General features: G+C 43.9%; 1 protein-coding gene across 7 annotated transcripts in view; it reads right to left on the reverse strand.

Annotated features, from left to right (window-relative positions):
- Window positions 1-12,324, reverse strand: part of LOC136847478 (von Willebrand factor A domain-containing protein 8-like) — a 737,466-nt gene that overhangs the window by 687,541 nt on the left and 37,601 nt on the right. For all 7 annotated transcript variants that reach the window (XR_010855764.1, XM_067119221.1, XM_067119220.1 and 4 more), the window contains exon 2: window positions 8,392-8,506. Coding sequence is in view for 6 of the 7 variants with exons in the window: in XM_067119221.1 (XP_066975322.1) it covers window positions 8,392-8,506 (115 nt within the window). In the remaining variant the exon portion in view is untranslated. The remainder of the gene's footprint in view (window positions 1-8,391; window positions 8,507-12,324) is intronic.

A 12,324-nucleotide genomic window follows, 5' to 3' on the forward strand; every position in this document is an offset into this window, starting at 1 on the left:
TGCATGAATTCGTAACGTGCAGACCATAAAAAATTTTTTTTTCAAAAATTCACCATAAATCGAAATATTGTGCTAGAGACTTCCCAAACTTTTGTTGAAAAATGAAGCTAATTGATTGAATATTACTAGACTGTAAGTGTTTTAGCTTACAATTGCAGTTTTCAACCATTTCAGTCGAGTTAAAGTTGACTGAAAGTCGAATTTTTTCTATTTATCGTGATTTATATGAAAATATTTCAAAACTGATAAAAGCTACAACCATGAGTTATTTTTGTTGTATTGTAAATGAAATTGCGCACATTTTCATATATAAAACTTTATGTAACGACTAATATAAAACGGTGCAAATATTACGACAACGAGACGAAAGAATTTCTGAGATGTTCGCCGAGTTCTTACAAGACGTAAGGAAAATGTTTTCTTAAAAAATTCACCATAAATCGAAATATTGTGCTAGAGACTTCCAATTTATTGCAAAATGAAGGTAAACGATTGAATATTACTAGAATGTAAGAGTTTTAGCTACAATTGCGTTTTTTACCATTTCAGTCGAGTTAAAGTTGACTGAAGGTTGAAATTTTGCAGTTATCGTGATTTATGTGAAAATATTTCAAAACTGATAACAGCTACAACCATGAGCTAATTTCTGTTGTATTCTACATGAAATTGCACACATTTTCATATATAAAAGTTTATGTAACGAATAATGTAAAACAATGCAAACATTACAACAACATGACGAAAGAATTTCTGAGATGTTCGGCCGAGTTACGTCTACACACAGACGTAAGGAAAAAATTTTTTCAGAAATTCACCATAAATCGAAATATTGTGCTAGAGACTTCCAGTTTGTTGCAAAATGAAGGTACATGATTGAATATTACTACAATATAAGAGTTTTAGCTTATAATTGCGTTTTTTTACCATTTCGGTCGAGTTAAAGTTGACCGAAGCTTGAAATTTTGGCAGTTATCGCGATTTATATGAAAATATTTCAAAACTGATAAAAGCTACAACCATGAGTTATTTTCTGTTGTATTCTACATGAAAGCACATTTCCACATATAAAACTTTATGTAACGACTAATATAAAACAGTGCAAACATTACGCCATGTTAACGTGACAAAAGAAAGTGCGCGGACGTAAGGAAAAAGTTTTTTCAAAAATTTCACCATAAATCGAAACATTGTGCTAGAGACTTCCAATTGGTTGCAAAATGAAGGTAAATGATTGAATATTACTAGAATGTAAGAGTTTTAGCTTACAATTGCGTTTTTTAACCATTTCTGTTGAGTCAAAGATGACCGAAGGTTGAAATTTTGGCAGTTATCGTGATTTATATGAAAATATTTCAAAACTGATAAAAGCTACAACCATGAGTTATTTTCTGTTGTATTGTACATGAAATTGCGCACATTTTCATATATAAAACTTTATGTAACGGCTAATATAGAACAGTGCAAAAATTACGACAAAATGACGAAAGAATTTCTGAAATTTTCGACTCGAAAGTTATGGCGGGCGTAAGAAAAAGTTTTTTCAAAAATTCACCATAAATCGAAATATTGTGCTAGAGACTTCCAATTTGTTGCAAAATGAAGGTACATGATTGAATATTACTAGAATGTAAGAGTTTTAGCTTACAATTGCGTTTTTTCGACCATTTCGGTCGAGTCAAAAGTTGACCGAAGGTTGAAATTTTTGTAGTCGAGCGTTTGCTACGCCCACGGCATTCAACAGACAATTTTAGTTGACATTTGCTACGCCCAACAGGCGTTTAGGGTTAATTGAGCTGTCGAGTGTGCAATAGAACAACACTCGAGTACCTTCAAATGTCGAGATGAAACGGGGAAAAAACAATTGCCTCCTGTTTGTCGACAAATGCCACTACTGTGGTTTGTTGTTCAACGAAACCAGTGAGTACCGCAAAACCCATCCTGAATTCTCGGACGGCCAAAAGGCTGCCCTGAGCCCAGGACAGTGACGAGAAGGTACTAATCGTCTCGGTCTTACCAGTGTGCGCCTATTCCTCAATCTGTGAATCCATAAGTAGACACAAGATGTGAGGGGAATATGCAAGCATATTCAAAGGTTCCTTCAATCAAGCATTAGCCTAACTCTTTCCTCATACATCGAAGAGGAAAGAACGGGGAAAAGGAAGCAGACTTCCATTTTCCACCATGGGGAAGCTTCTGCAAGATGACAGGGTACCGAGGCAATTACCTCTAGCCAGCTGGCATTTCCCGAATCGGGAGCATGGGAGAGGTGGTGGGATGAAAGTTCGATGGAAAGAATTGCCGAGACCTAAGGGAAATAGATACTTCTCCTGAAGGAATCCATTCCCAGGTCTCGGCAATGTCGCTGCCAGTTCCAGAGACTCGATAAGTATCATTTCGTCCAGGCATCAGAAGTTGCAATCTTCTTCTGAAGCCTAGGACTTCTTAGCTAAGGAGTTGAGGGGGGCTGGCTTGAACTCAAGGTCGAATTGAGATGACTAAGACCCAAAGTTCTTGGCCATTGTCCAAAGGACAAGTCAGTGCCCTGGTGGGAACCTTGATTACAGGGGTATCTGGCAAATCTCTGAAAGAGAAAGGCAGAACCAAGTAAAGGTTCGTTCCCAAAGGTCGAGCCAACTCGGGACTTATGAAACCGGAGATCCGAATTGGGACAAAGTCCTTCTTCTTAGCACTAGAATTGCCAAAAAAACTGCAGTCGGCAAGACCCTCCGAGGCAAGAAGAATTCATATTCTGTCGAGGCAGGGGTGGAAGCTTGATGTCTCGACCTGAATTAACTCCTTCGAAGGAAAGAATTCATCAGGTCGAGAACGTTCTCGGAAGCCAGGACCGCAGCGGTCCCCTGACACTCGGCCCTCAGAAACTGCAAGGGTTGCAGTGATGAAGGTTATTCATTGGGGAGCAGCGGTCCTGTCCCGGGGATCCTTGCGCCGACGAATCAGCGCCAAGTTCCCAAGAACACAGGGGCGTCGAACTTGAAGAGGAAGACCTCGCTGTTTCCGAGGCGTGAAACTCCTGTACCTCTCCTTGGAGGGAGACCTTGACAGATCCCATGAAACCCTCCTCGGCTACCTGGTTATAACACGAGAGAATTGGGGGACCGATATCCAAAGCACGCCAGGCAGCTGAACTCCGAAAGAAAATTTCGTGGAGCTCTCTCTGTCCGTCGCGCCTCTCGGAACAACCGAGAGGAGAGAGAGAACAGGTGAGGAGAAAGAGTATCCCCTACCTGTCCTGCCAGTATGATAAGCAGGAGAGGCAAGACCCTCCGAGCGATAATCAACCGAAGGAGATTACTGCCACACAGGGAAAGAAGAGCACTTGTGCCGTGGCAAAGCGCTTTCCTGGGAAGAGCAAAAAAGTTCACTCGAACATAGCCGAGAACCCGAATCGGAAAAAACAGAGTAGGGCCGAGCCGATCATGCGAACGCAATCCAGCTGGTCAGTATGCGGCAGACTGGGAGGCAGGCAGGGTGAGCCGAGCCGAGCCAGTCTGCCAAGCCGAGTCGAGTCGAGCCGAGCCGAGCCAGTCTGCCAAGCCGAGTCGAGTCGAGCCGAGCCGAGCCAGTCTGGCAAGCTGAGTCGAGCCATGCCAGTCTCGTAAGAGTGACCGGGGGCCGAGCCAAGCCAATTGCGCGAACACAATCATAACTGGGCAGGCCGGACTCGTCTGCTGTGAACAACTGCTAGTTTCCCGAACTCTAAACTCCTTCAAGGCCGAGGCCCCTCGAGAAGAAGATTCAAATTTGAATTCTGTGTCTGCTATCTTGCATGCTTGAACCCTAAAGTTCGAGACACAAGAATGAAGCCCGGCCGAGCAACCGAAGCAGCTGGCAGGTAGTATCGACACCTGGCGTCGCGGCACCCCGACACCTGGGTGTCCCGGTAACCAGACACCTGGGTGTCTCGGCACTTTCTCTCGTCCTGTGCCTCTCGTAAGGAGAGCGCTCGTGATTCATAGAATTCGAGCTACCCACGAGACTTCCGAAAATCGGGAGCGGCTGCTTTGTTTCCTAATAGATCGAAAGAGCCAAGCACAGAACCAGTCTTAGACGCAGACTTCCAAGACTGGCAACGAGGGCGTGGCCTCGAGAGGTCGTCTTCGCCCCAAACACAAGATCCCACAGGAGAATGCGAATCGGTCAACGAGAGAAACTTGTTTCCCGGAAGAGAGTCAGTCCCTTAGAAGTCCCGCAGGACTCCCAAAGTGAATCTTTTCTCTGCTTCTTCTGGTGTTCGAACTGAGAGGATCGAGACACCAGGCTGGGAACCCGACCGAGCACTGGCAAACACTCGGGGAGCGCTTGCGGTGCTGGCAGGAAGGGGAGCCAAGACACCTGGGTGCCTCGGCCCTCTCTCTCGCACTGCTCCCGAACTGGGCCCAGGAAAATCTCTCCAGACCAGATCGGGATACTCGATATTCCACAGAATCTCGAGCACTCGAAAGCTGCTCATGAACGAAGCGCCCGAAGCAGCCCCCATCTTAATTTGGAACCTCTAAGACTCGGGAACGGGATCGCAAACTGAGGTCTGCGCGCACCCACAGCTTCTGAAACACAAAACCCAGGGCTATGCGAATCAGTTTCCTAACCGAGAAGGTCGGGAAGAGCCAACGAGAGACCCACTGCCTCCTCGGAAGGAAGCAGTCCATAGACGTCCAAGGGCATCAAGCGGAAGAAGCAGCATTCCTTTCCTTTGGCCGAAGGAGGTCTGTCCGATTCTCGGGACCCCCTTGGACCTCGGGGGAGGAAGGGAAGACGCAGCAGAAGACGAAATCAAAGATAAGATGAAGAAGACGGCGGCTATTTCCACAGGACGACTTCCTTCACCTCCACTCCGACATCTTCTACAGGATGGTGGACACGAAACATCGTAACCTCCAGGGTAGTCCGGCAAGAACACAACGGACACAGCCAGGACACCACCACCAGGAGAAGCATGATCAGGACAGCCGATGCAGGAGCTACGGCAGCAATTCGGAAGGCAGGAGCTACTGCAACGGCCAGGAACATTACCTCAACAGGACGACTTCCTACATCTTCACGCCGACATCTTCTACAGGATGGCGGACATCGTAACCTCTGGGGCAGCTGGCAGGAACGCACGGAAGCGGCCCGGGCACGACCGCCAGAAGCGGCAGGAATGATCAGGACAGCCGATGCAGGAGCTACGGCAAAGGTTCAGAGAGCAGGAGCTATGCAACGGCCAGGAACGTCACTTCCACAAGGCGACTTTCTTCCCTTTCACGCCAACATCTTCTACAGGATGGCAGACATCGTAACCTCCAGGGCAGCTGGCAGGAACACAACGGAAGCGGCCCCGGCACGATCACTAGGAGAAGAAGCGGGGCGATCAGGACATCGATGCAGGAGCTACGTTAGCGGTTCGGAAGGCAAGAGCTACTGCAACGGACAGAATGTCATTTGAAAGTCACCAGCAGCGACAGGAGCGATCAGGGCAGCTGCGGCAGGAGACCAGGAGAGCAGCCCACAGACTGTCGTCGAGTTCACAAGAGCATAACGCAGGAAACAGCAGGAGCAGATGGACCACAGATACGCAGGAAGCATTGCAACAGCATACATGAAAACCAGCAATGACAGCGATCGATCTACATCAGCGGGAACAGAGTCAGAGCGATCCCGACGTGGAAATATGTCATCTAATCAGGTATTGTGGTCGATCCCGAAGCAACACTGAATGAATGTCGGGACTGCTTCATGCAAGATATGCTTGATATATCCAGCCAACTACTGCTGTGTCTGCGATGCTCACTGTCAACCTGAAAGAAAAACAAAGATGATTAGTAGAGGGAGGCTCCTCCAGCTACAAGGGGAACAGCCCTACACAGCAGGAGGAGGTACTCTAGACAAGGTCGCTCGATCGCTATCCCCCCCCCTCGGGTCTTCGTCCGACGAGCGAGCGAAGAGGGCGAAGGAGAGAGATCTACTAAGGGGAGAAGGAAGAACCTACGGGAAGAGAAAAAAGGACGGAGGGGAGGCCACCAAGGGCGCCGTGGAAGCGGAACTTATCGACGACGCCCGTAACCTCCCACTCAGCCCGCAAATCTCTAAGCGCAGGCAGCGAGTAACACTCAGCATAAGTAGGAAGAAATTAGTGATGCCCCTTACACACCGAGGGCGGAAGCCCAAGAAGGGAACTAACTCTTACGCCCCGATGGATGTAGGGGGAAGATATTGCGCCCCAAACTATATCTCCGAAAGTGCACAGGGCGCCTTCAGTATTTACGTAAAGGGCAGCTGGAGAGAAGCATTACCACTTGGTTACGCTACTCCAGTTATGCACTTGGCCGTCAAACCCAAGACACAGGCAGGGAACGAAGGCTTATGCAAGGTTATCACAAATCGTGGGTTTGTATTAACAAATATCAAACACACGTATATATAAACAAAAATACAGAAAGATCCCACCGGGATAATAAAAGCTTAACGACAGTCAGGCAGAGAGAACGAAAACACGTCGGCAACGCATGACAGCCGAAAGCAAACTGGAGGTAGTTACTGCCTAACCACCTTGCTCAAGAGTTTAACGGCCGTTTACAGCCTACGCCTGAAAGTAATCCCTAATGTAAAGGACCGAGGGTTTGTATATTGTGTCGGAACAAATTAATTTTATAGCATAAAAGAAATGGAAGTTAAAAGTCGCGTTTGATTGCCGTAGAGTTTCTGGAAATCAGGATTTGTCATATTCTTGTGTAGAATCTTCATCGTTGTTCTAAGGATGTAGCAGAATTTCAATGTTTCCAACCGTATCATTGGTTCATTCTCAAAGAAGGGTGGGCTTGTTCTGGCTGGAATGGGGTCGTCAGACGGTATTTACAGTGTCCGGGGTGTCCCGTGTTGTGAGGGCTGAATTTTCATTGGCTGCTTCAGGGGATTAAGCCCTGGGCCAAACCATCTCCCAGAGGTCAATGCTCGCGCTGGTCTCCGTGTGCGGATGTTGGAGACTGGGAGGGTAGTACAGGCAGTTCCCGGTTAACAGCGATCCAGTTTTACGGGGCTTGTCTAGCGACGAAAATCAGTAATTTTCAGGGCCAAAAATTGCTGATTTCCGCTTATCGACGCCGACACATACCTAACAGAGGTGCCAATGACCGAAAATCATGCTTTTCAGTGCCGATAAGCCCCGAAAAATGCCGAAAAAGACCCAAAAATTACCGATTTTCAGTTATCATCACACCCTCAGAACGGAAACCCCACTGATAACCAGGGACTGCCTGTATAGGGAAAGTCACTGTCGGTACATTGGGGCACCACCTGATTGGTTTGTTTGCTGGCTCTGGGGTGCTGGCGGGGAGTGCCCTACGTGCCACCGTCGGGAGGAGGGACGTCGCCTGCGTGGTGTTGAGGGTAGGTCTCTCCTTTCTGATGTGTAGGGCCTCCAGCAGGCAGAGGCGGCAGTGGTCTGTCGCCTTATCAATAATTCTGATATTAGGAATTATGTCCTTTCGGGTTATTCTAATACAGGTATTGTGAATATTCTTGGCATGATTGTGGATGGCACCTTCCTGAGCATGGCAGGAGATCCTCTTGGAAAATCTCATCGCAGTCATCCAAAAGTAGGCGCTGGGGCATTCCTGAACAGGGCATTTGTATTGGTAGACCACGTTGGTTTTCTTCAGGGGGTCCTGCACTGCGGGGACGGGTTGTTTTCCATGATCAGGCCACTGGTCTTCTTGCTTTTGTAATAAATTACAAATTTAACATTTTTTGCAGGGCGTATGGATGACATTTCCTTTTATGATACTGAGAAAAGCTCACTCGTCCTCTTTGTATTTCCTGTGAAACACTCCCTTGTAAAAGAGAGTGACGTCTTCAAGGGCGGCGGGTTGAGGCTCCTGCTGGTACCATTTGTCAATACTTCTTCATATGCACTTTGTGATGTTCTGGTTGGATTACCCATTGTTAATTAAAACCTGGGCAACACGTTCTAATTCCGTGTGTGTGTCTTTCTAAAAGGCTCTCCTGATGAAGGGGCTGATCGCAGAGCGCTTGTATCTCTGGACACTCGCTCCCACCATTATTATTATTATTATTATTATTATTATTATTATTATTATTATTATTATTATTATTATTATTATTTCTAGTAGTAGTATTAAAGCAGTTTAACCAGACCACTGAGCTGACTTTCAGCTCTCATAAGGCTAATACTGTACTCCAACCAGACAAATGAACGAAATTTTTAGCTCTTTAAAGTCCTGGCCTGAAGGGTTTGGTCTTATAGAGTAACAGATAAAACCTTGCCAGCCTCAGTGATGTAAAATAATAAAAGATACTGAACTACTTTCAAGCACCATGTACACTGCTTGAAGAAAATACAAATCAACTATCAAGTGCAGAGAACGAAATGTTTACCTGATTCAAGCCGAACTGGCAAGTAAAAGCCAGCAACATTGTTTAAAGACACTCGTGGATGAATCAAAATTCTTGATATGACACGTAGACGACTCAATGCTCCGAAGGGCTTCATCTAGAAAAAAAATTAATAAACCTTCAACCAAACACAAAATATGACATGATTAAACACAATAATTGATTTAAATTGTCTTTACTTACTACAATTTACATACAAAGGAAAAACAAGGAAATAAACTGTATAAAAACACTTCAAACCCTTGTACTGTATTCTGTGATTTGTCTTGTACTCTGTCTCCTACATCAGTGTGTTCTGCAGGATGTTACATTTATACCTTATGTCACATACATTAAGGCCCACCAAAATCCTGCATACAAATCCAAGACATTCACCTTGCAAAAAATAAAAATGCAAGGTTTAAAAATGAACAAATTTTAAAAGTACTTTGTATTTTTCCTAACATACAAACCTTAAGTTCTTTACATAGGGATTTAGTTTGCGAACATGAGCTGGAATGGTCATTTAAACTTTACTGACAAGGTAATTAACTATTGACAGGTATGGGAAAGCCCTACCCACCTGTCAGTCCGCACTCCACCTTGCCTTCTGGCCTGGTTGCCTGATGAGAGGTGGGCCATTCAGCAAAGAACTTCAGGTTTGTATGTTATGAAAAATACAAATTACTTTGAAGTTCTGCTATTTGTTCCTAAACAAACATGGCTAATTTTGAAAGTACTAGTCATTTGTATTTCTCCTACCATACAACGCTTAAGTTCTTTACATAGGGATTTGGCTTGCAAGTTGGAATGGTAATTATTAACAAGGTAGTAATCTACTGACAGGCTAGGGGGAAGCCCTGACCACCTGTCGGTTTGCACTCCAATTTGCCTTCCGGCCCAAGCGCCAGAGTGAGAGGTGACTCAGGTGGGCCATTCACATACAGAACTTCAGGGTTGTATGTTAAGAAAAATAGAAATTACTATTAACATAGGAGACTTACCCATAGGTGGGAGGAACCTGGGTACTCTCTGAACCAACTGGTAGGTTCGCCTTACCTTGGGGTGTTACTTCCTAGTCTGTTTAGGAACAGAAGAAGGTATCCTGCACCTCTAGCCTACTACACATATGGGATATAACAGTTGCTAAACTTCCAGACCACTGGGTAATGCCATTACTCAATCAGGCTATAAAAACCCATACTGAAGTGTCAGAGACAATAAAACAGGTAAACCTCTACTCACATCCATCCAGCTTGTACAGTATACAGAATGTCACTCTGACTCTCCACTACCCGAAGAGGAAGGAAGAAAGAGTGAGGCAGGAGAACAAGTCACCCCTATCCTGTCTCCTGCCAACTGGATACCTAAATGAGGTTCTACCTGTCACAAAGGGAACTACTACTGGTCCAAGGAAGAGTGTCCAAGGCCAATGGGCAACATTCCATCATGCAAGTGATCATACCTGATCACCTCTCTGCATGTAACACTTAAAACCCTACAGGTTCCTACCAACTGTGAAAGATGGGGTGATGCCCCTACTAACATGAGCTCTTGTCTGGGCTGCAATTCTCCTTCCACACTGGAAGAGACAATGCCTGGGGATCAACTTACTGAACCAGAAGATATGGTGTACTGAAAAACTCCTTTCTTAACTCTGTTAATACTAACCTAAGAGTTGTCAACATATACTTTACAATACTGTAAATCTGTGGTGTTGAGTTCTCCTAGGATGGTACTGCAGCACTCAAACAGGACTCGGTAGTATCTCATAAGCGACACCACTGTAAAGTAATTTTGTATGGAGAACAACAAAGATTTGAACTGATGTGACCGACAGTTCTGAATCCCATTACAAAATTCCAAACGAACAGGCCTCCATCTTCCTGAGTGCCGAACAGACAAGAACCGAGTGACTAACCTATGCCTACACCAACGTTTGGGCTAAACAAAACATAGTCTCTGGTTCAGACCTATGTCTAACAACCCTCAAAAGACATATACTGTACAGGCTATCAGTTAAACTCCTAAAGGTGAGAATCATGACCCTCAAAGGTTTGAATCCCCGAGAAAGTGTTAAGAGCTTCGTAAGAGCATAAAAGATCTCCCTTGAAGAGGTGTGCTCTGACCAGGTGTATGCATGGAACCTGGAAATCTCAAACAACTTCTTCCACATACAGGTGTTTAGTGACCATACATCCCTGTAACCTGTATAATGGTAGAGCTAGTGTCAAAAATTACCTAAAATGAGATTCACCATTCTGAGCAGTGCTCAGGTCTGCATCCTACCCCTCACTAGATGCATCCAACCACAAAAACATCCCTGAGGGAAATTACCTAGTGACAGCGCCATGCACGGTCCCCATCATCCTACCATAGTCTCAATCCCCGACAAACAACACTTCTTGAGACCCTAATTCAGGAGAGGAGGCAAAGTTGCCTCCAGAACTCACTTCTACAAGGACAACAGAGGACCTGAAGAAAGGTGACATCAGCAAGCAAGTTGTCCCTGATACAACAAGAACTTTTGCCCAACCTCCCCAAGTTTGCCAAAGCAAAACTCCTAAAGAAAGTCTCTCATTGCTGCTGTAAACCAGCAACCCACATGCTCACTCTCTGGTTGGGAAAGAGGATAAAAATCTCAAGAGTTCATCACCGTTGAACTCGAGAAAGAGGTTTGTCCAGGAGCCAAAACCACAATGAATTAGCCAGGACAAACCAATACCCAATTACATCCAGTACAGTATACCTCTCCCAAAAGAGCGCAAGTTGACACCAACATAGACTCTTTGCTTGTGGGAGGTGATCAAAAGCCCTGAATGACAGACCTTCTTCCCAGGGAATATAAAGCTAAGGTATTTCCAAGATGACCAATACGTGTATGTTTTTGAAAAATACCCATCCTTTTAGCCCCTTCAAAAGAGAAGCCACTCTCCTTTGACACAATGCCCTCTTAACTTCTCGAATTGTGGCTATTACAATTACATATGTATCTGGTAAAAGTGACCAGTAGATTCTACATATATATTTCAGCCTAAAAAGCAATAAAAAAAACAGTTTATATATATGGTGAGGATATATATATATATATATATATATATATATATATATATATATATATATATATATATATATATATATATATATATATATATATATATATATATATATATATATATATATATATATATATATATATATATATATATATATATAATATATATATATATATATATATATATATATATATATGTTATATATATATATATATATATATATATATATATATATATATATATATATATATATATATATATATATATATATATATATATAATATATATAAATATATATATATATATATATATATATATATATATATATATATATATATATATATATTATGAAAATAAGAAGGCCCATAAAACACTATTTAAACGTTGAAACCATATATTTGGGCACTTGTTTCTGTGCCCTGTTCACTGGTAGAATATGGACAGGTGAAAGTTACAATGGTATATATACAAAAACATGAAGGTGCAGCCTTGGGCCTCCGATGTTAAGGAGGTTTGTTTTTAAGGAGGAGATTGACCAAATTCCTAGTGGTTTTGGCCTCATTAGCTCCGTTTGCATGGATCTGGCGGTAGCGTTTTTGGGTCATCTTCTTCAAAAGGGGTCCGAGGAAAAGGTGTCAATGGCGTCCGATTTCCAATGTCCTCCTGACAGGTTCATATTGTTGGTTTGATTGATGATAGCAGATTCCAGCATCTTTCTTTGTACGGACAGCTACTCTGAAAACCAACTCGCCCCACTCCAGTTAATGACATGCCCTGTATTTCTAATATGTAGGAAAATTCCCGAACTCTCCCAAGCGTAACGCACTGATCTTTTGTGCTCTGTTATTCTTTGGCAGAGAGCGATCTACCTGTCTCGCCT

This window comes from Macrobrachium rosenbergii, chromosome 16, assembly GCF_040412425.1.
Source record: "Macrobrachium rosenbergii isolate ZJJX-2024 chromosome 16, ASM4041242v1, whole genome shotgun sequence".
In the NCBI taxonomy this organism is placed as follows: Eukaryota; Metazoa; Arthropoda; class Malacostraca; order Decapoda; family Palaemonidae; genus Macrobrachium; species Macrobrachium rosenbergii.